At 41.2% G+C, this 27,792-nt stretch overlaps 2 protein-coding genes across 6 annotated transcripts in view; one reads left to right on the forward strand and one right to left on the reverse strand.

Moving 5' to 3' along the window:
* Positions 1–7,707, reverse strand: part of LOC118018752 (voltage-dependent P/Q-type calcium channel subunit alpha-1A-like) — a 38,817-nt gene extending 31,110 nt beyond the window's left edge. Inside the window, exons 1-2 of the mRNA XM_035017493.1 lie at positions 7,704–7,707; positions 6,699–6,996 (exon numbers count right to left, since the gene is read on the reverse strand). Coding sequence (XP_034873384.1) covers positions 6,699–6,996; positions 7,704–7,707 — 302 coding nt within the window. The remainder of the gene's footprint in view (positions 1–6,698; positions 6,997–7,703) is intronic.
* Positions 6,659–27,792, forward strand: part of BACH1 (BTB domain and CNC homolog 1) — a 43,851-nt gene continuing 22,717 nt past the window's right edge. For 2 of the 5 annotated variants that reach the window (XM_035017573.1, XM_035017574.1), the window contains exon 1: positions 7,579–7,871. The gene's annotated coding sequence lies outside the window, so the exon portion shown is untranslated. Of the gene's footprint in view, positions 6,771–7,154; positions 7,276–7,578; positions 7,872–25,737; positions 26,366–27,792 lie in introns of those variants that run through there. The other 3 variants (XM_035017572.1, XM_035017575.1, XM_035017571.1) reach the window with 3 other exon arrangements.

A 27,792-nucleotide genomic window follows, 5' to 3' on the forward strand; every position in this document is an offset into this window, starting at 1 on the left:
TCAATTTAAATTGATGCTTTTAGAATTCTAAGCTTAATATTAATTCTAAAGCCACCTTTTATTTAGGTAAAATTTTCAAATTATTAGTACAAAGAGGATATTTCTTTTTACTAAATGGGATTCAACATCTCTTCGCCCCTATTGCTTCACTGCATAGATGTGGATTTAACATATATTTCTTTATTTGGCTGCTTTAAGTGGATTTGCCTCTTTCAATTCATGTAATCTATTAATTATATGCAGATTTTTGATTAGTTATTCAGTTATAAAATGCATAATAACAGAGGAAGAATTTAAATGATCAGAATAATTCCATGTAATTTCTTATGCCCTCCCAGTGTTTTTGCAGAGCTTAAATCCATGAAATTGTTTTGAAAGATTTTAACTTTTTTTTCCCCCCCTTTTGGCAGCTGTCCGATGTTTCAAAGAGCCACTTCCTGGAATTTTATCAGAGTATTTTTACTCGCTTCTCTGCATCTCTGTTTTCTTATTTGTGACCTAGTTATATCTAAGAGGAGGTGGCAGTCCTGAAGTCAATAATATTAGTCTTCATAATTTCATAAATAAGATCTATTTTTTTGCCCTTCTACTCTCAACACTATTATGCTGCTACTGACTGCCATTCATTTGCTAGCTTCCAAGGTCATGTGTGCAGGTTGCATATGCTCATAACAATCCATTTATTCCCACATAACCTAGGATGCATGCCTGCAGAGGTTCTCAGCGCATGCATTTAAAGAGAATGATATGGGGGGAACTGTCAAAGCCTTGAGATGAAGAAGGGGTATCAGTTGAGACTGTATTTGGCTTCATGTAATAGAAACTGAACTCCTGAAGCTTAACCAAATAGGGTTTTCTTTCTCTTGGACGATTAGAAAGTGAACCCCACAACAAGGGCTGGTCAGCAGCTCAGGGCAGCCATCAAGGATCGGAGCTTCCTTTTAGCTTCCTTTTAGCTTCCTGCTCAGCTAGCCTGAGTCTGTGGTTTTCATCCTCAAGGATGAAAGAAAAGAGCTCCATCTCCAGTCTTTTGACTGGGAGGGCAGAGGGTAAAAAAGTGCATACCAGCTGATTTGCTCTTCTGTTATCAGGAAAGTAAGAGCTTTCCTGGAAGTTCCATAAAGTGCATGTTTGCTTATATCTGGTTGAACAGAGCTAGGTCACATGGCTAATGGAGTCTGAGGTGGTGTTTTTAAGTGTTTTTGAGCACAATTAGAATCATGTTAGAAAGGAAGAAGGGGGATTGGGGAGACAACTAGCAAGGTCTGCCAAAAGGATTTAGGAAAAGGGAAGTGAATGGGACTAAAGTGTCCCTGGTCTAAAGGTCAGTCCAGAAGTCACTAATGATGAACATACAGAGTGTTTCTGTGAAGTAGCTAGCACCTGGACCAAGCCACGTTGGGCTTTGCCTTGTGAAACTTCCCACATTCTGACCTTGCAGATGCAGGAACCTGAGCTGCTGATAATTGGTGTCAGTTTGTCTTTCGGATGCACACTCACCCAAAGCTGCAGAGCAGGAAGAAGATCACAAAGATAATTTATTAGTTCACAATGAGAATGTTGCCAGCAAGTGTACCAAATGTTCACCAACCAAACAATCTCAGGCAAATGTATGTGAAGCCAAATCATTAGAAGGAGACCAAAGAGGGATGTGAGTAGGGCGACCTTGATGGCTAATCTAGTGGAACCAAACCACAGTAGCCTGCGGCTCCTCTCCTCCCGATGTACTCAGGAATAAAATAGTACTCAGGAAGAAAATACTGTATCCTTGGCCAATGCACCCTCCCCCCCTGGGCAGCACAAGGGATGTGTGCCTGTGTTTATGCCTCTGGTCCTCCCTTTTCTTGGCTTCACATTTTGAGGAACTCCCCTTTTTGACTCTCCTGATATGTGTTCATATATTCATTCTAGCTACCCCCAAGTCTGGGCCTGGTGAATCAGTCAGGAAACTGGCAAGAAACATATGGGACCACTTACAAGAGTGAGGACAGGTAACCCGCCAAGGGACAGTGGTGCATCCCGGGGCTCTCACCAAAGTGGGGAGGTATAACACTCATTCCTAGAATGATGCTGCTTTGGCTATAGCTCTAGGTGAAGGTTGCCTGACAAGAACTGAGGTCTTTGGTAGAAGAATATGGCTACAGCCAATCTATTGCCTGGCAGAGAAACAGCTATGTTCCTGTTGATGCCTCCCATTATCCAAATACAACCAGAAGCGAGCGAGCAGGGGAACCCATGGTTTTTGTGAATAGAGATCTTCATCCTGCAGCACAGAGCAGGGTGGAGAAGACTAGAGAGGGAGTCTGGAGTGGCCAATAGTGAAAATCCAGCGACCCCAAGTGACAGTTCTATCTCTTTGTGGCAATATGCCCATCTGTCCTCTGATCCAATAGGTCTCCTTTTATAGCTTTTAAATCTCAGAGTTCAGCCATAATTCTACTCCATTTCCAAAGTGCTTCCTACCTACAGCAGCCCAGTCTGGGGGAACAGGTTGTTGTGATGGGTGTGGTGGGGTGGTGTAGGGGGTGGGCAGGGTCCTCACAGCCTGGGCTCATTTTCTCTTCCCTAGGCCTTCAGTACTTCTTTCTCTCACTGTGGTCACTTCAGCCCAACCCCCAGTTAGCTCAGTCCTGACTGATCAGGTTTCCTTTTAACCTGGCTGTTAGGAAGCTACAGAAAGTTCGGTAGCTCATCTCTATCAAGGATATATACACATTTCTCGTATTGGAGCACGAGTACATCTAGCTCAGGGCTTCCGAACCTCGGCATTCCTGACACTTGGGGCCAGAGAATTCTTTGCTGGGAATGGGGAATAAAGTGTGCTTATTCACAAGGTTTTTTAATCCATGGGGACTGTCTTGTGCACTGTAGGATGTTTAACAGCATCTCTGACCTCTCTCCACTAGATATCAGTAGCGTCCCCGCCCCTCCTTATCAACACCAATATTTCCTGGGTGGCAAAATTGGCCTCTGTTGAGACCACTGCTCTAGGTGAATAAAATGGTATAGGCCAGAGGTGAGTTAAAATATAGCCCCTCGTGAGACGAACCATGAGAGACGATGGACTCTGAAAAACAAACTGAGGGTTCTAGAGGGGAGGGGGGCGGGAGGATGGGTTAGCCTGGTGGTGGGTATTGAGGAGGGCACGTTCTGCATGGAGCACTGGGTGTTATGCACAAACAATGAATCATGGAACACTTCATCTAAAACTAATGATGTAATGTATGGGGATTAACATAAGAATAAAAAAAAATATAGCCCGTCTACCGACTGTATCACTTTTCCTAAGTATATATATAGTACATTTATATATATTATATGTACATAGTTTTGAGGACATTTTTATTAAAACAAATATATTATGGAGTAGAATTTAATACTTGCATGAATTTTAAAGGTAAAAGATCAAGAGCTGCAGGCTCTATAATCCTTGATGTCAACATCAACAAATACATATAACAAAGCCATCAGGCTGGATTTTTCTCTGTTCTTTGCAGACATGTGACCTTGGCTGAAGGCTCTGTATGTGCTGTTTCTGACTCAGCAACAAGCACAAATGTCACTGGCTCCACAGGAAGGCACTTGCATCAAACGTTTAGTAACTTCAGTAATTTTATTTGTTTATTCATTCATTTATTAATTACATAATACGTACAATGTCCAGCATGACCTTCTGAGACAATAACACTTTCTCTACTTCATTATATAAATATATCCCATGGAGTGAGGGAAATATGGGGCACCATCAGTAATTGTGGGAAATTTTAAGTGTCAGATCAGAGAGCTTGACACAGGCTTAAAATGAAAGTCTCTTCTATATATTTTGCCTTATCGATCTGAACTTCCCTCTAAGCCCTAATCATTGGGGTTGTGATTCTTCTTACAAATTTAGGGGATGAAAAAGAAACTCCCCTTCTTGACGAGGAGGGTGACACAAATTTCACAGCCATCGTTAGTCCACTCTGGCGTCCGATTGGTTTTTGGAGGCACAAGAATTTTTCCATGCTGGGATTCTCCATCGAACCACTTCAGTTGTCATTAAATCTGGTGCCTGGGCAGCACCACTGTCACCAGTTTGGCCCTTGTTCCATTGAGCTCTTCTCCAATACGGTCTTCTTTTTTCTCCTTTATCTGCCTTTTTTCGTTGTTTTGATCTTAGACTCTATGCACATCTCAAGCTGGAGGTTAAATCCCCTTCCCCTTTGTTTTAGATGTCAGTTAAACACTAGGGCATGTTCGTCCATGCTGCTCCAGGATGTCCTCATTGTTTTCTAATAAAATATGTCCATTTTCAACAAAAATCTCCCAACCAGGGTCAGGGGAGGTATGGTTTCAATCACATACCCTTTGGAGGGAAGAAGTGTCAACTGGAAGTTTTTCAAGTTGGTGAGACCGATGTTTATTTATCTTGGTAATCACCCACAGATTAAAGCCTATTTTTTGACCCCCCCCCCAAATTTTGTTGACTGGATAGCACATGAATTTTTAAAGACAAAAGGAGCTAAAGCAACAGAAATGGAGTGAATGAAGTTCTCTGGAATTAGCTTCTAAAAACAAGCATATGACTTAGAGACCTCTACATACTCCCTTCAGCCCATGGCATAAAGGCCAAACTCTAGGAACAGTGTATGAGGCCCATTCTGACTTGGTTTTAGTTCATTCTCTAATTTAATTTTTACCCTGTCCCTACTACACACCATAAGCTCTAACTCAGTACTTCTCAAGTGTGGTTTGAAGACCAACAGTGTCACTATTAAAAATGCAGATCCTTGGGTACTAATTAGACCTATGAAATCAGAATCTTTGGGGCAGGGCCCAGGAATTTGTATTTTTAACAAGCACCCCGGAGATTCTCACATTAAAACTGGAGAGTCATTCTTAGCTGTCTTGGTCTCCTCAACACATCTGTAAGACTTTTCAAATAACGAAGCATATCAGAGGTTGTGCTAGAAAATATCACCACAATCATCTAAAGAAGGAAGAGTTCCTCCCAAAGGGGAGGATCTGTTCTTTATCTAGAAGAAACTGTAAAAGTGTGGGAGGAAAGATGAATATAATTTCATTGGCTTAGGGTGGAAGGAGAGTGAAGCCTTAAAAACTCTCGCATGTGGAATAACCCAAAGCCTTTCATGGTCTGTGTTCTTTCCTCATTTCTCAGCGTACATTTGTACCCCAAATATACCTGAACTCTGGCAGTCTGGAATGCCATCTGCCTCCTACCTGTGGACTAAGAGCATGTTGTATACTGCAGAGCCCCATTCTTCCCAGTTAAGACCCAATGCAGTGTCGCCTCCTGCCCTGATTTGAAGTCATAGTGAATCACTTCACTCCTTGCACTTGTCACTTTCTCATGTATTCCGGATAAAACTCAACTGTCCCTAACCTGTAAGTACACACGCAGTCACGTTAGTGATAATACCTGACTTTATTATCTTGGTAACCTTTTTTTTGCCCTGGGAGCTCCAGGGCTGTCTTCCTGTGTCCAAGAATGAGTCCACACACCCTGGTGCTGCGGCTGTCCAGCCACCAATTTCTCTCCATCGCCTCTTCTCTCTCCACTTGAACTCAAAGCCGACAGCAAAATCCCTTCACACAGACCATCGGAACTCCAATCAGGTTGCCTGGCACAGTCTCAGTTTTCTCTCTAGATTGATAAGCCTGGGCTTTGCCCCGTGTGTATCTTTTCGAAGACGACAGTGCTTTGCACTCCAGAGGTGCTAAATGGCTTGGGAACATAATTTTAAAATTGACAATTGGAACAAGCACCGGAGGAGGAAAGCCCGACCAGGGCTCGAGCGGGGCCGGCTGACACCACTAGGCGCTGAACCTGGCTCCAAGTTTCCTGGCAGCCACAGCCTAAAGGGGAACACCTGTTAGCCGGACGCCCTCATTTTCTTTGTCAGAAAGAAGTAGGGCTGCCAGATGCTTTCCACAAAATCCTGGATGCACTCGATACATCCTACCATCAAGCTCAAACCACCTTGCGGACCTGGGCGCCCAGCCACCCTTAAGGGATGGCAGGGGAGGGGTCTGGGAAGGGACCCCCTGTTGTCCGCCAGACTCTGGGCTATGGGCAGGTTCGTTCAATTCCGAGCGTCCTGGCAACACTTGGGGCCAGGAGGCTGTCAGCCTTTTCCTTTCTGCCCACACTTGGGAAGGAGGAGGAGGTGGTCCTCGGTGGCCTTTCCGTTCAGGCGGCCGGTGTGCTCGAAAAGGGGAGCCGTGCGCGGACCCCGCCGTCGCCACCCCCCGGAGTCTGCTCCGGGCCGGCGCGGTCCCCGCTCACGACCTCTCCCGTGGGCCTCGGGCGAGGACAGCCCCGGCAGCCGCCACTGCCACCGGGATCCGGGCCGGCCCCAACCCGCCGTCTGAGGCCTCGGGTGAGGGCGGGGCCTCCGTGGGGGCGGGGCTTAGGCCGGCCCCAACCCGCCGTCTGAGGCCTCGGGCGGGGGCGGGGTCTCCGCGGGGGCGGGGCTTAGGCCGGCCCCAACCCGCCGTCTGAGGCCTCGGGCGGGGGCGGGGCCTCCGTGGGGGCGGGGCTTAGGGCCGCGGGCGGGCGGGGCCTCCGGCGGGCGGAGTTTCGGCGCGGGGAGGTGGCGGCAGCCGCCGCGGCGGCGGAGGGGGGTGAGGAGGGAGGAGAAGCGAGGGGAGGGAGGGGAGGAAAGGGGGCGGCCGGCCGCGGGGAGGGAGTGAGTCACCTGACCGCTGCCCGCGCCGCCCGCCGGGCTCGCTCGCTGCCGTCAGTCGGGCCGCGCGGCGCCTCGGCTCTGGTGAGTGGCTCGGCGTGCGTCGCGTCCTTCCCGGCAGGGTCGGCGCGGCGGCACGCGGTCCGGGCTGCCCGCCTGCGAGGGGCCGCCCGCGGGCAGACCCGGGGGGGCGGGGAGGCGGGCGGCGGCCTTGTGGGCGGGGGGCGGCGGCGGCCCCTCTTCCTGGAAGTGGCCTCGGCCGCCGGAAGGGGCGACCTGCCCGCGCCCAGGCTGCTGGCGCGCGGCAGCGCTGTTGTTTACCGGCCCGCGCTGCACTTTCCCCCGGGCCGGCGCGGGGGGCGCGGGGGGGCGGGGGGCGGGGAAGCGCCCGGGGCCGCGGGGCGGCCCTCCTAGCGGCGGCCCGCCCGGACTGACACATCAGCACCGCCCGCGCGGCCGGCCCGGGCTCCGTATCGTCCTCCCGCCCCCTCCTACCACTCTCGGCAGCCGCCGCGTCCCGCGAGCTGTTGCCTCCGGTCTGCCTGGCCTGGTGTCTGCGGCGCGTGGAGTCACGTTAAGAATGGCCGAGGTCGTGGCTGGAGCAGAAGTGCCACCTTGCGGGGCCGGGTTGAGCCAGGATTGGTTTGGAGGAGCGGACATCCCGGAGCTCCCTTTGTTGGAGTTTTGCCCACGCGTTGTAATTAAGACTCCCACAGTGTGGTGAGGGTGGGCGCTGATGACCGAGACACCAGCTTTGTGCTGGTCTAATGGAGTCCGAGTGCCACTGCTTTCTCATTCTTGCGCGGCGGTTTTATGTCACGGAGTAGCATTGTGCGGAATGCCTTTGTGCAGTGAGCCTTCTGCGTTAAACTTGGGCTGATTAAGGTATAGTGTAGTAGTAATCGTGGAAGACGTGTGTGGGAAAAGCAAGCTACTGTGCGATGCTTGAAGGAACAAAGGCTGTTTTGTAGGGATGCTTATCTATTTGGAGAACTGTATCAGTGTTGGGACTGTTACCCATGGTGGATGCCACTCCTGGGGCTTTGTTCATATACTTTAACGCTCTTTATATCCGGAGGCTTTGCATTTAGAGCAGTCCAGAAAGATCGGGGAGCGGGGGCACCGGACGTGTTGGTGACCGAGCACTTGAGCTCTTCACATGGTCAAGCAGAGAAATGGGAAGAGGTAGGCTGGCTTCTTCCTGGTCTTGGGTGGTGGTGCAAGGGCTGGGCTGGGTTGGGCTTGAAGGCACTTGCCACTTCTGTCTTTGGCTAAAGAAGCTGGGGAGAAAAGGACTCTTGGTGAGTCAGCTTGGAGTGGGATGGCTTTGGTTTAGTGATTGCATCGCATGGTGTGTTATTGTTGTTTAACACGGCTGGGTCTAGTGGTTTACCATTGTTCAATATGTTGGTTGGATAACAAGGTAGGGTGACTCCTTAAAAAAGTTGGTTTGCTGAGTCATTCACCCAGCCTGAGAGGTAATTAAGAACAGCTGGTGCAGATATGCTTATCACATGCCTCCACCATACAAGGCCAAGGAGCGCTCAAGAGGGGTTGCTTCAGAGGGCTGAAGGGTTGTCTGTTTTGATACAGGTAATGAGTGGATGAAGTGCAAGAGCAGTCTTAGGAAGTGGCCAAGTGGTGCTGAGGTTGTGTTTAAACACAGAGTGGCCTCATGACCCACTGCCTGAGAATAAGTTTGTGCTGGAGAGAGCTAAACCGAGGAAGAAATTTACAGCTAGGAGTAATGTAGTAACAGGATTGTCATAAAAATATTTACTACCTTTACCGTACTTAGTTTTTTGTTTCCCTCTTGTGGTTTTGTTGTTATGTGGTTTATACATTTCAAAAAGTGAACTTAATTTGTTCTTCATAAAAACTTCTTTTGTGAGAACACGGGAGACTTCCTCTTGGTTTTCATGGCCCTTGGCTTTTCATGCATACAGTAGTAGTTTCTGATGGCAGAGGCAAGGGTAAGGAGAATTGGCAGGTCACAGTGGGTCAAGTCTAGAAAGAGCTGTCTAATGAAAGGTAAACCATATATATATATACACGTTTCATTCTCTTAATTATGGTGCTAGAGTGTATTTACATCTTAGATCACTACTTCTTGCTTTAAAAATGACCCAAGCTCACCAGCCAGCTCCCATTGTTAACAAAGTTAGGAATGGAAAATGTGGAAGTGGTGGGGTGGGGACTGGCCCTTAACCTGTGGTCAAAGAATGACTAATTCTTATTGATGGTAATTCACTTAAAACAATTTATAAATGGAAAAGTGGTTAATTTTGTTCCTCTAAGTGTGGGACTATCGGAGATTAGAAATCATGAATTTTTTATAGGTATTAGGGTCTCTGAGGTGGGGTGCCAGATGATTCATTTGGAAGAAAATATTAAAACTTTGGTTTTTAAAATTTTAATTTTATGTAAAATAAGAAAGCTTCAAGATACAGATGAATAGTAGTACATACATGTTATATAATGTGGGTACCTGCTCCTCTTTTCCTGTTGGGGAACATAAAGAATTTAAACCACAGCCAGTAACATTTTTTCAGCAACTGGAGTATTTTTTTAAACTTCTGATTTCCTCTTAAGAGCTAGCATTCTTTCAAAATGTTCTTAATATTCATTTAATTTTTATTGCATATGTAGTTCTATTCTTTTTATGCTGTACTTTAAAGATTCGAAACTTGAATGTAAATTTATTACATTGTTGATATCAGGAATGGAAATTAAAAAATACAGAGCTGCTCTTTACATATGATACCATATATTTTGAATTTGGAGACAAGCCAGGTGGTTGGTTTGTTTAATGTGTATGATCTGAAGTGTAGTAATATGGAAAAGGGTGCACTGGGAGCACCTGAAGATAATTTACACATTGGAGTATGACTTGTATATAACAAATTCTTTTAAAAGTTATTTTGTTCTCTTAACTCCTTGAAGTCATTTTTTTGGGGGGGCAAGTTTACATCTGCTTTAGTAAGGATTAATAAAGACTACATATTCAGCAAATCACTTGGGAAGTGGTTTTTCCCCCCTTAGAATGTGTGTATGTAGAAAATCAACTTCTAAGTATGCTAAGATTCAGTTAAACTCATAGGCCATATGCCTTCTACATTCCTGTATTGTGAGAAATGACGTTTAGAATAATGATTGCAAAGTTCTGTAAAATGACTAGTCAGAAATTCTCTTCACAGTATAGATGTCTCCAAGACTTGTTTTAGGAATCAGCTTCTTCCAATTTTCTGACTAATGTTCTGTTAATGGGAACATTGCTTTAACCTGAAAACTTGCATTTCATGAGGGTTCTGTTAAATGGAGGGTGTATTTTATGTGGTGGAATACATGACTTAGGAAATTTTCGATTTAAAAAAATACGCCCAATAATCTACCAAAGCCCAAGGTATGGGTAAATTGAGTACTCTTTACCAGAATCCAGGCCCCTTGAAGAGAGTAAGCATTTCAGAACTGCAGATAAAATATAGACTTACACCACCATGAAACCTGGACTTCTGGCTTTCTCCGTGGAAAGCATTAACAGAACTGAAGTTGTAGGTTTGGTCAATGTGCAGCTTACAGAGCAGCAGTCAGCAAAGTGGTTCAGAGTGGGAGATCTGGAGCCAGACTGCCTCTGGTCAAGTTGTGGCTCTATTACTTACCCACTTTAAAGCCTTGGGCAAGTTGCTTCACCTAGGTGTGTCTCCTTTTCTCATCTGCAAAATGGGGATGATGATGATGGAATGTATATCCTAGAGACTATTTGGACATTAAATGCATTAATACGTGTTAAGTGTTGGCTCCATCTTAAACATTAATACATGTTAGGTGTTACTATCTGTTCACAATCAGGGAAGTGCTCAGTTACACAGCCACACTTTGTAGCTTCTTTGAACTGAATTGCAACCATTGATCACAAAGAAGACTGAAGAGAGCATGTGGATGTGCAACACGTTGCTGCTGCTGGAAAAACGACTCCAGTGAACATTTTTTTTTTTTTTAAAGATTTTATTTTATTTATTCATGAGAGACAGAGAGAGAGAGAGAGAGAGGCAGAGGGAGAAGCAGGCTCCCAAAGAGCAGGGAGCCCAATGCGGGACTCGATCCCAGGACCCTGGGATCATGACCTGAGCCGAAGGCAGACGCTTAACCATCTGAGCCACCCAGGTGCCCGACTCCAGTGAACATTCTGATGTTAGTAAGAGCAACTCAAACACCCAACTTCTGGGGGCAAGGAACACAGAATATGGCTTTTTACTAAAAGGATCTAACCATCTCAGCAAAGGCCTGGAGGTGCTCATCACCAGTTAATTGAAATTGGCTTTTGAAGAAATAAAAACACTTTCCATTCTGCATCTGGTCTATCCTGTATGTGATAGTTGAGGACTCTGGTCTGGCAGGTTTAGTAACCTGTGCACTCTGTCCTTGCTTATTAATATCAGGGCAGACTCATTTCTTAGTTCTCACTCCCAAGCAGTGTTTGGGGAACATTTGGAAGGTAAATATACCTGCCAGTTACTTTTAAGTATTATATTTTCTTTAAATGACATGCCTACGCCAAGATAGAAAAATTAGCCATAGTAAACAATGGGTATGTTTATCACATGGCTCCTTGTACCTCTAGGTCATTCAGAAAGGTTGTGTCAAACATTCTGACCATCCTTTAGGCTGGAGTGTGAGTTTCTTTTAATTTGTTTATGTATTTATGTATGTATATAATCTCAACACCCAATGTGGGGCTCGAACTCACAACGTGAAATCAAGAGTCAGGTGCTCTTCCGACTGAGCCAGCCAGGCTCTCCAGAGTGTGAGTTTCTTGATGATGAAGATAACATATCTTCTGTTTTATCTCCCATGGAACACTGAATGTGCCTTGGCTGTGTTTGTTCTGCAAACTTTCGGTTGCTGCACTGGTGGATATGGTATGGATTCATTTTAGTTCTGTGGTTTTCAAACTTGGGAATTTTTGAAAGGAGTGAAGGAGAGAACATTATTTGCTGTACCTCTTAAGTTACATTAAATGTGTAAGTTGAAACTTTTGATCATTTAAAATTCTTTCTGTTTTCATTATTGGTATGAGTATTGAGGAAGCAGCTGGATTTAGTCATTCTTTTAGTTCATCTCCTGAAATAGAAAATTTGTCTTGTGACTTCTTTTTCACCTTGTAATTGACTTAGAATTGAATTGAGCGAAATGTAATTTGGATTGTCCAGATGTTAGACCTCCTATGTATCTAATACTTTTCCTTCATATCCTCACTCCTCTAGAACAGATCCTTTGTTGTATTTAGGATCAGGGACAGTTTAGAGAATATTAATAGGGTAATAAAAATCGCCCCAAAGCAAACATAAGGAAGAAATAGGAGTTGCCAGAATCTTCGTTGTTAATGATTGTTGTAGGAGCACAGTGGGCATGCTGTGAAGTTGGCAGGCTGATGGTTCCTTTCTCAGTACTGGCACAATTTAGAAAATGTTACCTTAATGCAGTTGAACCTGTATGTAAATCATGTTCTTTTAAAAGTAAATAATTTTCTTAATGCCTTAGGAAACTCATTCAAAAGAATATTTTTGTAGTAAAGTTATTATTCCCAGCTTCTATCTGATGAAGTTATTTCCACTTTTTTTGTTATTTCTTAGATTGGGTCAGAGTCATAGTGGACAGTTATACTCCATTTCCCCATCCCCCATTAAAAAAAGTCTTTTTTTTTTTTTTAAAGATTTTATTTATTTATTTGAGACAGAGAGAATGAGAGAGAGAGAGCACATGAGAGGGGGGAGGGTCAGAGGGAGAAGCAGGCTCCCTGCCGAGCAGGGAGCGGGATGCGGGACTCGATCCAGGGACTCCAGGATTATGACCTGAGCCGAAAACAGTCGCTTAACCAATTGAGCCACCCAGGCGCCCTACACTAAAAAGTCTTTTATATAATGGACTCATTTTTCAATTTCTTTGTAGCCTGGACATCAACAATATCCTACCTGCATGGTAATAGACTAAATAGTGTGGTGAGGGAAATATTTTGCCCCTCTCTATTGCCTTTTTTCCCCATTGATCTTTTTACTGACTTGTCTGCTTTCAGGATTCTAAGGGGGAAGTGTTTTTGGCCTAAGAGGTGAACTCTTAGGGTCCTGTTGAAGAAATGGGGATATGCACCCACTCAACTTCCTATTTACTGGTATCTTCATATGCTTAATGCCTTATTCCTCCTTTAAAGTGTGCCAGCATCTTTTGGAAGTCAGCTAAATCAATGAAGGAAATTATCCATTAGAGAGTTTGTTATAAAATATGTCTATAAAAGATTTATTAGTCTTTGAATAGATTTATGAGGTTATAATTATTAGGTTGTCATTTTGGAGTAAGTAGTTTTCAGTAAGATCAGTAATTTTATTAGTGTGTATTTTGCACTTAAATATTATTTTTCAAAAATGTAAAGTGGTTATCAAGTCTTGGCCCAAGACACTTTTCATTTTCAAAGAACCTAACATTTCCTTATTTACTCTATTTTTCTGAGGAGTATTCCCAGCATGGCTCAGGGTTTTCCTACAGATAGGATTTATCACTTAATTAGGAGAAGAAAAATATCCATTGACTTCTTAAATCATTTTTCCACATTAGTAAAAGACTTTTGAAGTAGAAAGCATTTTGCCCAGCCGCATAGGGTTACATGCTTTCATTCCCAACCTTTATCCAGAGAAATCAAAGGAAATGATAGACAGGGATGAGTCTGTAGCTACTATAACTTGGCCTATTTAATGGTCTCTTTGTGGTAAGGGACTGTCACAAGTGCTGTTTAAACTCTAGATATATTTCTTTGGGTTTTTAAAAAATGTGGTTGGCCTCTCCTGGCATGTCTGTTGTCATTGGCCTGGTTTGTTGTCTCTTCCCCACCCCAGGAGAGTTGGGACACCTTTTCCTCCCTGGAGCAGGTTGGTGGCCGTGCACACCGTGGCAGAAGAACTCAGAGACTAGCATTACCTGCCTTTGCTTCTCAGGCCCTTGCCCTGTCCCTCCACTGAGTTAACTTTGAGCAGCTGTCTTATCTCCGGAGAGTAAAGCATAATTGTGTTTTTAAGTTTCAAGGCGCTTTGGTCTCTTATCTTCCTGTGCATTTGCTCCTCTCCTCAAACTTAAACACGAACACATAATCAGCTTTCGGTGTGTATAGATAGTAGGGTTGGTAAATTCATTTCAGCATTTGTGGTATGCCTTTGTATTAGGTATTGGGTTTACATTTGATTTACGAAACAAATATTTATGCCTTTATATGCCAGGAACTTCTGTAGATATTGGCAGTATAGAACTTTTTACAAGTTCCTAACAGACAAACCATTGCTATAGCGTGTGTTACTTGCTTTAATAGCAACATGTAAAATGTGCCTGGGAACCACAGAATGTAAGAAACCGAAGTTTTAGGAAATCAGGAAGGCCTTAGGAATGTCAGTGATGAATGCAGAGGAAACAGCTTGTTTTGACATCTCTTCGGAGAAGCTTAGCATTGAAGAAGAGTAGAGAAGAGGGATTTTAGTAGGGGGAAGTTGGGTCAGGAAGGGTGTGTGTTTGTGTATATGTGTATTTAAAAAAAATGTCAGTGGGAAAAGGTTGAAGATGCAGGATGTGTCTTTTGTTCTTGGCTAGTTCCTATTATGGTTGCAAGATGGCTGCTACAAGTTCAAATGTCAGAAGTCAGTGACGAAGTTCCTTGGAAGAAGACCTTTCCCCCCCCCCTGGGATGTCTCTTAAGTAAAACCTTTCCCAAAAGCCTCATAATACATGCCATCCTGACCCTCTCCTCTCTGTTCATGGGCTTACCATGCCCAAATGAGTCAATATCAAGGAAAATGAGACCATTGTGATTAGCTTAAATGGGTCATTATTCATGTTAGTTGGGACTGGGATCTGCTTCCCCAGAAACACAGGGCCTCAGGTAGAAAGTAGATTTGTGAACGCAGTCAGGGTTTGGTTAGAAAATGAGATGATGAATGGTGTTGAGTGATCAGTATCATCCTTGCCTACTACTTAAGCCATCTCTACACACAGACACATACTTCGGAGTAGAAAAAGAAATGTGGTTGTCTTTGGATTTGGAATTTTAGGTGACTCCCCCCCCCTTTATCTTACTATATTTCCTACCATGATCAAGTCTTAACCTTTACACTCAGATTAAATATTTTATTTAAAAATATTTAAAAATTTTAAAATGCCCATTTTACCAAAAAACTATGAAGGAATATATTTCTTTCAGTACTCTAACAGTTCTAAAGTTCTCTGTCATTTCTTAATATTTTCAGGGAAAGAGAATATATAATTATATTTTGTAGCTTCTGATTGTATCTATACCAAGAGAATCCCTCTCTCTCTTAATCTGCAGGGCATGTCCACCTTTGATATCTGTGGCTCTTCTGAGTGGTGAGGCTAGCTTGGCTTGAATAGAATGGTTGATTCGATAGAATGCCTGCTTGGATGGGCAGGATTCTTTGGAAACCAAACTCTTGAATTACAGGAGCATCTCGCTTTCTCTACACACACATTCCCCTAGTAGGAAGGAAAGTGGTCCCGTGGTCAGTTTGTTACTCTTTTCGGACTTCAAGAATAAGGCCACTTAAAGTTTAAATAGCGTTCTTCATGCTATGTGAAAGGCAAATAAATAAGTACATAAACAGTGTTGTAAATTCACAAAGTAAAAATTAATTGCTAATAGTTTTTCCTATTTAATAATAACTAAGAGGCTGTGATATAGATAGTTAGGGTAGGGTTTTAAAATGGTATTAATTTTTTGGATAGAATTTAGAAAGACTATACTGCCAAAATAATTGCCTCAGGTAAAAAGCAATAGTTTTTACCTACTTAGTGTTCCTTAAATAATATTTGTACTGAGAAGTATTTCAGCTTTTTTTTTAAATAGACCTCATATTTACTTATTTGACAAAGTCTTGTAATTATTATCTTTGGGAAAGTGGCTATGAGGGCTTAGGTGGAAGGTCTACAGCTTGGATATCCCCATTTAGAAATGGTAATTTTGACTTCCAAGTTAACTTAATAAAATAACAAGAAAGGGATTTAAACATTTTAGTTTGCCTGTGTATATTGAGATACTGTAGCACTGTGGTGGCTGTCAGGGATTAGTGGATCAGGTTGTTTTTAAATAAAGCATTACAGTTTCATACCCTACTTTAAAAAATTTCAGATTTGTGATTCATGCAATATTCTAATTGCTCCCCTATAATTGCTGCCTTATTTAATTAAAATTATTACTTAACTTTTTTAATCCTTTTTTTTTTTTTAACTCAAATTTATTATGAGTTGGAGCAAGATGATGTTTAAGGTTGGGAATTTGAAGGCACTTTGTTGTTGTTGTTTGTCTCCCCCTCCCCCCCCAGTTACTTTGCATATTATATGTGTTAACTGTTAGACCTACAGAGTCATTTTGACCTTGATCTAGTTTTAGGACTTTCGTTTCCTCTAGGCAATCAGAAATAAATAATTTGGATCATGGTTATACTTTTTATAGTTTGAAAACAAAATGACATATGAAGAATTTATAGTATTGCATTTGAATGTAGGACATGAACACTCAATACTCTGTATTGAAAATAAGTTTTAGTGAAATACCTCATAGCATTCTGTCCTTGAATTTTCCACAGATAGTCGAGTATAACTACAGACTTTGACTTTAGTTCAGCATGGTTTAATGTTAGACTCCTTTTAATGATATATGAGACTGTTTATGTAATCCAAGAAGTGTTAATCAGAAATTAATTAACCAATATTGAATAATAGAAGGAAATTTGCTATTCCTGAATGCCCTTTTAGTCTAACACTGTTCTCATCACACACAGGGTACTTGAGGCATTCCCCTCTATTCCTTATTCTTCCATCTCTTTTCACCTTCACCCCCCCGCCCCCCACCCCCGCCCAGAAAACCACACACACACACGTGCCACTGAGGTCAGTCATGCATGTGAGCTGAAGTGTACTATTCGGATTACGGGGCAGAAGACCTCTCCAGCCTTTAAGTTACTGATCCCCCTCAGGGTTTCAGTTTCTGCATCTGTAACAGAAGTCGGGGAGCGGGTCATATGGGATGAATGTGTTCTTTTAATTAGAAATGCTTTCGTTCTGTGCAACTAGCAATTATCTTGAGCAGACTTTCCAGTTTTAATGTTTTCTTTTTACCTTGTTGAGATCTTAGGTTTACTAAATTTTTATTCTTCCAAGATTTAGGAGTCTCTGCATTTTGTAACTTAATTCTTGGGTGTGTAGAACCTTTTAAAATAGTTTTCTATTGGTCATTTGCATAATGCTGGCAATAATAATGATAAAATCTTAATGATCTTGTGCCAAACACTGTGCTGTTAAATGCACCAAACCATCCGCTCCTTAGAGTAAGTGTTGCTGTTTTTCTTGTGGGAAACCTGAAGCATGAAGTCAGGTAGCTTACAGATCACACACCTGGTAATACTGGCGAAGCTCTAATTGTATCCTAGTACTGCTGTTCTTTCCAATATAATTCTGCTGGTAGTGTTAAAATAACCTAAACTGGCTTTTCTTTTGCATTTCATAATTCTGTGTGTTTGTTTAGCTCTTTACCCCCTTTAAAGTCCTTTGGAGACAAAATAGGTTTAGGTTAGGAGCCTACCTACTTAAGTCTAATGGATGCACATTTGCCCTTGTTTAAATAGCTAGACCTGACTTGATGGATCCTTCACCCTTATTTTCCAGTAACAGAGTTCTCTTTTTCCACATTAAATCATCCTTTATTTTAGAGTCCTGTACAGTTTTTTTTATTCTTTCGTGATTACTGTGAAGATATCAGTGGAGGCTACTGTGTTATAGAGTTGCCCATGAACTTCACACGAAGTGACAAACCAGTGCCACTGATGACTGGAGGAAATATCCATTATAAAAGAGGAAAAAGTATTTGGCATTCTTTGGAATTGACTCTTTGGGAGCCTTCAAGATAGTTGAAATGTCAACTGCATTTTTAATGAAAACACGTTGTCTCATTTATAGTTGTTGTCTATTTTAACATTTTTCTTTTTTAAATTTAAATTCAATTAGCCAACGTATAGTACATCGTTAGTTTTTGATATAATGTTCAATGATTTATTAGTTGCGTATAACACCTAGTGCTCATCACATCACATGCCCTCCTTATTGCCCATCACTCAGTTACCCCATCTCCCCTCCCCTCCCCCATCTCCCTTTCCGCAGTGCTGTTTGTTTCCTGGAGTCAAAAGTCTCATATAGTTTGTCTCCCTCCCTTCTTTCTTCCCCTTCAGTTTTCCCTCCCTTCTTCTATTGCCCTCTGCACTATTCCTTATGTTCCACATATGAGTGAAACCATATGATAACTGTCTTTCTCTGATTGTCTTAATTCACTTAGCATAGTACCCTCCAGTTCTAGCTATGTCAGTGTAAATGGTAGATATTCATCTTTTCTGATGGCTGAGTAATACTCCATTATATATATGAACCACATCTTCTTTATCCATTCATTTTCTGATTATAAAGTAATATGTATTTATAGTTAAGAATTTGAATGCAGAAACAAATTACCTGGATGTAACCACTGTTAATATTTTGACATACATTCTAACTAGAGATGGGGGAACCAAGGTTTCTTTTGGACTTGTTAAATGTGAATATGAAGTTCAAGAGAGTTGTTGATATTAGACCAAATATAATTAAGAGAGTGTACAGTAGGTCCATGAGTGATCCTATCCTTGCTTTGGGTCTGAATGAGTTCATCTAGGAAATGTGTGCAGAGAAGAGGAGAGATCTGAGGACTAAGCCCTGGGCTCTCCAGCATTTAGAGATTTAGAAGAGGAGGATAATTCATCAAAGAAAATTGACAGATGGCTGTCAATAAGGTAGGAAATCAGGATTATGGTATCCTGGAAGCCAAGTGAAGAAAGGATTTCAGGGAGAGAATGATCAACCTGTTGAATGTTGCTGAGGTGCTGTATAAGAAGACTGAAAATTTGCCATTTAGCAGTGGTTTCCATAGAATGGAGGGGGAAAGGCCTGGTTTTAGTGGGCCCAAGTGAAATTGGGAAGAGAGGGAAGTGAAAATAGTATGGATGTAAATGGCTCTTTAGGGGAGTTCTATGAAGGGGAGCAGAGAATTTTATTGTAGATAGAAGGGTATTGGGAGAAGAGCCATTAGAGTATGTTTTGTGTGATAATGCAAATGCTGTGTATTCATTTTTTTTTTTTTTCCTTGGTGAGACTGCAGAAATTTGTCAATTTTGCTGGTCTTCTCAAAGCATCGGCTCATGGTTTCACTTATCAATTCTACCAAAAGCAAATGCAAAATTTTATTATGTGAGTAGTTTTCCTGGTGGAAATAAAATAAATTTCATCAGATTTTGTAAGGTTCTAGTGGTTTGGCCATTCAACAGTTCGTTTCTTTAAAAGATACCCTCAATTTTTTTAAAGAATCTATATCAATTGGTATCGCTATCAGTATAAAATATTAAATCGTATGTATAACATTGATCCCAAATAAGAAATCTTACTATATTTCTTTACCCTCCCTTCTCCTAGTTTTGTCAAAATAATGTAAAATGTTAGTTAAAGGTTGATTTTCCTCTTTATCAAATTTCTTTTCTATTTGGAAAATCTTCAAAAAATACAAGGCTCACAACCAAGTCATCAACAATTTAGACTTAACTAAATTTTAATATTTTTGTTTACTATTTAAATCTCTTTTAAGTTTATGTACTTAGTCAAAGTAATACTTGTTTTTGATTTAAAAAATACAGAAAGATTTATCATGAAGCCATCCCATCTTTTCACCCCATCACACCCCTAATTCTGCTTCATAGATAATATTCATCTTTATTTCTGCTATTTAATTTTTTGGTAGTTACCTGTGTATCTCTAAGATGTTTAGACTTCAGTTTATTTATGAACCTAAGACATTGTTGACTTCCTTTTACTATGGATATTGATTTTGTTGCTTCTATCATCACCTGTATTTATACCCACCTGTATTTATAATCTGTTATTTCATTTCTGTTCTTGATCACCTCCACAGCCCCCAAATTTATTTTATTTTTTGAATTTGGCCTCATTAATCTAAGGAAGTACCTCTTTTTTTTTTGAGGTATCTTTTGAGTCAACATTATAAGTCAGATAGAAATACCAGTTTTCCTTTCAGTTCTCTCTGATTCCATTTCCCAGCCTGTTCATTTTACTTTCATTTTGTCGAGATTAATAATGTCTATATCCCATTTTATAGCTGTAATTAAGTCTTCCATTATTTGTCTATTCTGAAAGTTGAAACCAATTAACAGTGTCCATATTATTATACCTGTGTCAATACTGGGCCTTGGAAAGCTAAGTAGTGTGCTATTACACTTCTTTAACTAGAGTTTCAGTGTCGCCTTATGCCACTCAAACCTTTCTAGCATCAGATTCAAATAATAGCTAACAATTAATTATTGAGCATTCATTATGTGCCAGGCACGGTTCTGAAAACATTATGTTTTCATTTGATCCTCCTAACAGAAAGTAGTATTCTTGTCCCTACTTTACCAAAAAATAAAGGAAATGTCAGAGAGATATAAAGTACCTTGCTTCGCTGGCAGGGTTTGTCATCAAACTATAAAATGCTCTTCTGTGCTGTCCACCCTAGTGATCTCTAGAGCACATAGGCGCTATGTTTGTGTGGTTCTGACAGTGGCCTCTGATAACTACTCTATGCCCTTCTTATCTACAGCCCCTGGTTTTGGGATCCTAGGATGTCTTGGGTGAATACTTAGAAAGTGGTGTAGGAATGAAGCGTGCCCTTGGAGGAGGCTGAGTGAGTTTGGGAGTTTCACTCTTTGAGGAATTTTGGGGAATTTTCACTCTGCTTTTTCTCCCTTTGAATTTCTTATATGAGCCCTAAGTTAACTGGGGTAGTAACTACACCTCCTTTTCTGCCCATCAATTGCTCATCTTAGAAAACCTACAGTTAACATAATATTTAATTGGTGAAATATCAAAAACTTACCTTATAAGGGAATAAGGCAAGAATGCCGGCTCTCACCACTGTCACTATTCAGTTATTGCAATAAGGCAAGAAAGAGAAGTAAGTGTAAAGATGAGAAAGAAGTAAAACTGTCTCTGTTTGCAGATGACATGATTATGTACCTGGAGAATCCTAAGGAATCTGCAAAGCAACTATAAGACCTAATAAGTGAATTAATAAGTAAGATTGCAGAATTCAAGGTTAATATTTCAGTATTTAAAAAAATTGATTTTATGTTTACATTGTAGCAGCAGAAAACCAGAAAATGAAGTTTAACAAACAAATTCACTTATAGTAACTACAAAAAAACCCCCCATAAACTAGTTAGGAATAAATTTAACAAAAGATATGCAAGACCTCTTTACTAAAAATACCGGAATAATGCTGAAAGAAGATCTGAGTAAATGGGAAGATTTGCCATGTTGGTGCATGAGAAGACTCAATTTAGATTTTGGTTCTCCCCAAATGGGTATATAGGGTCACTGCAATCCTAATAAAAATTCTACTGGCTTTTACAACTCAATAAGAAAGCAGCCCAGTAAACATGAGCAGAAAAATTGGACAGATATTTCACAAAAGAAGATATCTAAATGGCCAATAAGCACATAAAAAAATGCTCAACATCAGTGGCCCTCAGGAAATGCAAATTAAAACCATAGTGGGATAACACGGTACCTCTATTAGGGTAGCTAAGATTAAAAGACTGAATACCAAGGATTGCTGAGAATGTGGAGCAGCTGGACTTGTTATACACTGCTCGTAGCAGTCCAAAATGATACAGTTGCTTTGGAAAACTCTTCAGTAATTTCTGAAAAGTTAAACATAAACCTACCATATCACTCAGCTCTTCTACCCCTAGGTATTTATTTACCCAAGAGAAACAAAGTAAATGTCCATCTGGATGTTCACAGAAGCTTTATGACAGTAATCCCAAACTGGAAGCAATGCAGTTGTGCCCATCTTTGTTAGAATAGTCCATCAGTAGTTAAATGGATACACAAATAGTGATAGAGTGATACGAGGGAATATTATTCAGCAATAGAGAACATCTGATGTATGCAGTATGAATGTCATTAAGCTGAATGAAAGAAGCCTGAAGCTAGAGGACATAATGCATGATTCCATTTATATAAAAATCATAGAAAATGCATGCTAATTTACAGTGACATCAAGCAAAGCATTGGTTACCTGGAGCTAGGGCAACAGGGAAGGAGAGACAAAAAAGGAGATGTGGAATTTTGAGTCATGAAATTTCTACATCTTTTTAAAAAATTTCTGTATCTTGATCTTGGCTTCATGCACAGTATGCAAGTGTCAAAACTCATTGAATTGTGTACTTTAAATAGTGCAGTTCTGTGTAAGTCATACCTCAGTGTTGATACAGAAAGTAGTGACTGACAAGTGCATGATAAAAAATATGTATTCAGTAAATTAGTTTTATTGGTGTGGGCCAATTCTAGTTGCTAGTTCATATTTTATAACATCTAATTCAGTTGAGATAGAACAATCCTATTAAGGATCAAGTAGCTGCCAAATATGTTAAGCAAATAAAAGACTCCTTTGTTTCTTAAATTCTTTTCAGTTGAGAAGGTATAATGGTGGAATCCATTATTCTTGTTTTGGTTCTTGAGCTCGGGTTTCCTATGTTCCTTCTTTTTTTTCGTCCTTTATTCCCTTCCAGGCTATCTTAAACGTGGTACCCAGAATTATCAAAGCTGGATTTGTTGACTTGGGAAGTAAAAAACCTTTTGTTTCTGACCTCTTAGTTGGTGAGTCTGTAAATAAGGTCTTCAAACTTCTCTAACCATTCAGACTTCTCCCCTCTATGTTTAGCTTTATCATTTCAGATATGGAATTAGACCAAGTAAATATAATAAAAGATCCATGATTAAGTGCATAATTTTTTTTTTTAAAGATTTTATTTATTTGAGAGAGAGAGAGACACAGCAAGAGAGGGAACACAAGCAGAGGGGGTGGAAGAGGGAGAAGCAGGCTTCCCGCCGAGCAGGGAGCCCGATGCGGGGCTCGATCCCAGGACCCTGGGATCATGACCTGAGCCGAAGGCAGACACTTAACGACTGAGCCACCCAGGCGCCCCTAAATGCATAATTTTTAATATGAGGAAGAATAAGTGGAAAAAAGTCCAACTTTCCCTGTATGGAAGCAGGGAATGAACCATGAGCTGCAAAAATTGCAATGATTTGCTCACCTTCTCCATTCTCCACATCTCATTTTAAGAAAGATGTGGCATTTTTCGTCACATAGTTTTAACATAGATTTCCAAGTCACATTCCCATATGTTGTTGTAAAAGTCCTCTAAAAACAATGTCCTTGTTTTTGGTGCTTTTGTAAGGTCTTCTGCTACTTAATTTATATTTTTGTTTTGTTTTCTATTTTCACTCAGCTTTTTTGATCTATACATTTATGTACCTCATCTAGTCATACTTAGGATTTTTTCATAAGAGGAATGGATTTAGAAAATGTGATTCTCAGATTTTTTTAAAAAATATTTATTTATTTGACAGAGACAGCGAGAGAGGGAACACAAGCAGGGGGAGTGAGAGAGGGAGAAGCAGGCTTCCTGCTGAGCAGGGAGCCCGATGTGGGGTTTGATCCCAGAACTCTGGGATCATGACCTGAGCCGAAGGCAGACACTTAATGACTGAGCCACCCAGGCACCCTCAGATATGATGTTTAAACAAGTATGATATTTAAGATCTGCAGAAACTTAAAGAAAATAGCAAATCTTGGTCACTGAGTTATTCTTCCTGGCTCTTCCTGGCAGGTGATTCAGGTCTGAGAATATAGGGAAGAATGTAGACTTAAATTATTGTCTCTGATTTAAATTCCCACAGACTTTTTGATGTTAAGGTTCTTTCCAGATTGGCAATAGTAGCAAGAAAAGCCCTTCTTGGGGCGCCTGGGTGGCTCAGTTGTTAAGCGTCTGCCTTCGGCTCAGGTCATAATCCCAGGGTCCTGGGATTGAGCCCCACGTCAGGCTCCCTGCTCTGCGAGAGGCCTGCTTCTCCCTCTCCCACTCCCCCTGCTTGTGTTCCTGCTCTCACTATGTCTCTCTCTGTCAAATAAATAAATAAAATCTTTAAAAAAAAAACCCTTTATTTTATTTTATTTATTTAATTAATTTATTTAATCACCATACATTACATAATTAGTTTTTGATGTACTGTTTCGTGATTCATTGTTTGCATATAACATCCAGTGCTCCATGCAGAACGTGCCTCCCTAATACCCATCACCAGGCTAACCCATCCCCCCACCCCCCTCCCCTCTAGAACCCTCAGTTTGTTTCTCATAGTCCATAGTCTCTCATGGTTCGTCTCCCCCTCCGATTTCCCCCCTTCGTTTTCCCTTCCTACTATCTTCTTTTTTCCAACATATAATGTATTATTTGTTTCAGAGGTACAGGTCTGTGATTCAACCTTCTTACACAATTCACAGCGCTCACCATAGCACATACACTCCCCAATGTCTGTCACCTAGCTGCCCCATCCCTCCCACCCCCACCACTCCAGCAACCCTCAGTTTGTTTCCTGAGATTAAGAATTCCTCATATCAGTGAGGTCATATGATACATGTCTTTCTCTGATTGCTTATTTTGCTCAGCATAGTACCCTCCAATTCCATCCACGTCGTTGCAAATAAGCCCTTTTTAAAAAGACACTTTTCCATGAGCATCTCTACCTTATATTAAAAACAAACTTATGTATTTATTTATGCTTTTATATAAATATATATACAGACTCAGAAAGGAAAGACAAAGAAAGGTGTACACACAACGATATTGTTGGGTCTTTGCCATCTACTTGAACAGTAGAAGATAAGGTGCACCTAACTTCAGAAGAACACTCAAACTCTGGGTATCTTGGGTAAATTGTAACAGAAACTGGCTTAGGGGAGCTTGAAGCTTAGGAGGGAGCCGAGAAGGATGGTGTGCTATGAGGAATTTTCCTGTCTTCTGAGCCATTAAAGACCCTGACCTGAAACTGAGTGAGGCAAAGTAATTGACAGGGTGATGGAGTTGGTGGTGGGCAGAAGCAATAAGGAGGAAAAGGTAGACATACCGAATGGCCACTAGAGAGAAGGGGAAGGGAGTTCTAAGGAATTCTTTCAGGCTGCAGATGGAGAGTATTGCTTTTGTGCCATATTGGACGTCCAACTTATGCCCATCTACACACATAGACACATGCGCGTGGATGCACGCACACACACATACACACCCCCTTGGCTAACAGAACTATTTTGGAAATCATTGTTTTCATTAATTGAATATTACAGTTAAATGAGAATTGACAGGAAGTAGTTTTTGTTTGAAGACTTATTGCAAATAAATACATTTAGGAATGTTCACATTCCTTTGTAAATTGATTATAATGATCATTGTCATCTCTTTTGTCCCAAGGCATCATTTTCATTTTGAACATCTATAGATTATGTTCTTGAATGTAGGGACTGTCTTTTCTGTTTTCATGCACTAAATCTGTTGGGTAGCTCAGGTATACACTTGTAGAAAGGACATTTGTCATTGTTCGGTGAAGATAAAGAATGTTTGGATGATAGTTTTTTTTCTTTTAAGTGATTCCTTGGTGTTAGGTTATTTTGTGTGCCCTTCTACATTGATAATTAAAACAAGCCAAAGTTCTGTGAGACTTGAGGGAAACAAAATTCCAGCTCTTGTATGTGTGGAACTTCATCCTCATAGTTACTTTCTGAATTTTTATTATGAAGCATTGTACTTGGCCCATGATCAGATATTCATCTTAGGCTCTTAAAAGTTTCTTTTTTTAAAGTAAATTATCCTTTAAGTTATGAAAATGTGATGAAGCCATAGCATCTTGTTTATTTTCTTTATTGTTTTGAAAGCAAAAACATCAACTGGTAACTATGAAAACTAAATTGTATATGTTGAAGTAGAGAACAGAAGTTATTTCCAAATCGAAGTACAGGAAGCTTTAAAATGCTTGTTCATCCTTTATCAGCATTACTGAATGAATCAGCAAGTTACAAAGGTCAGCAAACCTTTATTTTGAATTACAACAATAGCATATATTTCCAAGAATATAGAAAAATTCAGGTGTAATGTAGGAATCTAAATTTGGTGTTGATAAATTAAGAGAATTTTAAATCTGGAAGGTTCCTTTGGTAGTGGTGTATTTTACCTTTTAGGTTTGAGAAATGTTAGAAGGTCACTGACAAGATGTTAGAAGGATGTGTGCCAGTCTTTAGTCATTATGTTATTGGGTGAAAATGGATAAGTGACCACTTAGATGGTTTTCAGAATTAGGAAAATTGATTTTCACATTAACTTTCGGTAGTACCCCATGCTGATGAGGCCAAGGTCATGGTGTCTTTGTTCATGCAAGTCAGTTGTACTGGCTTTGTTTATAGTTGCCAAGTCTTGTTCTTCTTTGGCCAGTTGTCTTGCAGATACGTTTTTGGCTCTCAGAGGTAGGCTCCCTTTGCTGCTCCTGACTCTGGGAAAGCTATCCAAAGACTTTTCCTCTGAGTGCTTGGCTTAGTGGCATTGTTCCTATATATACCAGAATAGCTGATTGCACTGTTTGGAAGAAAATGTAGATGATCTACATTTTGGATTTGTAGTAAATATGTGAAGTCATTCATTCAGAAGCAAGTTCCTGCATTGAGTCAGGTACGGTTATGTTACGTGCTTGAGTTATGGCAGAAAACAAGTCAGATGAGATTTTGACATTTAAGCTGAGACCTAAAAGGTGAGTAGTTAGTCAGCTGAGGAGTAGAAGTACAGTTACCAGGCACAGTGTGTTCAAAATCCCTGAGGTCGAGAGGAGCTTGGTTCCCTGGGGCAGGAAGAAAGCATGGTGAGGCTAGAGAATAGCAAGAGAGGGAGACAGAAGCTCAAGGCTGGATTAATGCAGGTCTGGAGGATAGGCTAAAGATTTAGAATTGATCATAAGAAATTTGGAAGACAATGTTGGGTTTCGGCAAGGGAGAAATCACTTCGATGTGGGAGAATAATTTGGAGGGGATCTAGAGGGGCTTGAGGGGGATGAAGCTTTTGTTATTATTAAAATTATTAAGAGCAGCTGATATTTTCCTTTTTGTTTGCTATAGGCCAGGCACTATTCTAACCCATTTACCCTCATTGTCCATATATACCTCATGACAATCCAGTGAGGTGCTGTTGTTACCCTTATTTTATAGGTGAGGAAACCAAGACCTGGCAAGGTTAAGCAGCTTGCCCAAAGGTCATATATATAGCTAGGTAATGGCAGAGCTGGGATTTGAACCTAGGATAGTGTGTGATTCCAGACCCTGTGTGTTAGCCACTGGGCTGTTTTCCATGCGTGAGGTGATGGTCCATTGGTGGCTCTTGAAATTGAGTGAATCACAACTGGAATTTTTTTTTTTTTTTTAAATAGAACAGAGTAGAGGGCGCCTGGGTGGCTCAGTTGGTTAAGCGACTGCCTTCGGCTCAGGTCATGATCCTGGAGTCTCGGGATCAAGTCCCACGTCGGGCTCCCTGCTCAGCAGGGAGTCTGCTTCTCCCTCTGACCCTCCTCCTTCTCATGCTCTCTCTCATTCTCTCTCTCGCAAATAAATAAAAAATCTTAAAAAAACCCCAAATAGAACAGAGTAGAAATTAGAATACTTTGCACTAGTAAGGATAGAATATTGATATGTGAAACCTAGTTTCACTTTTTATTTAATATGTTTGTACATGGGTATGCTTAGAAGCCATTACAAAAGGCTGAGCAGCATTTGCCTAGACAAGAGCCAGTGACGTCTTAGACCAGAATTGTGGCAGGGCAGACGGAGAGAAGTGGGTCACCGTGTGTAGAGGCAGAGGTAGTAGGTCCCAATGAGAGATTGCATGCAGCGGCTGAAGGAGGTGTCGTGATGGGTCCCAGGGTTCCGGTGCGGGGAGCAAGATGAGTCATGGCATCCATATGCTCAGTCCACTTGAGTGAGACACTTCTTGGGTCCTCTTGAGTGGCTGTTTGTTGTACTACCTGGGTCTCTGGCTTCTCTCAGCTGCAGCTGGGGCTTGAGGTTGGCCTGTCACCCAAATCTGTATCTCACAGCAAATCTGTAAGCTGG

This window comes from Mirounga leonina, unplaced genomic scaffold (assembly GCF_011800145.1).
Source record: "Mirounga leonina isolate KUSES-001 unplaced genomic scaffold, KU_Mleo_1.0 Mir_172, whole genome shotgun sequence".
NCBI lineage: Eukaryota > Metazoa > Chordata > Mammalia > Carnivora > Phocidae > Mirounga > Mirounga leonina.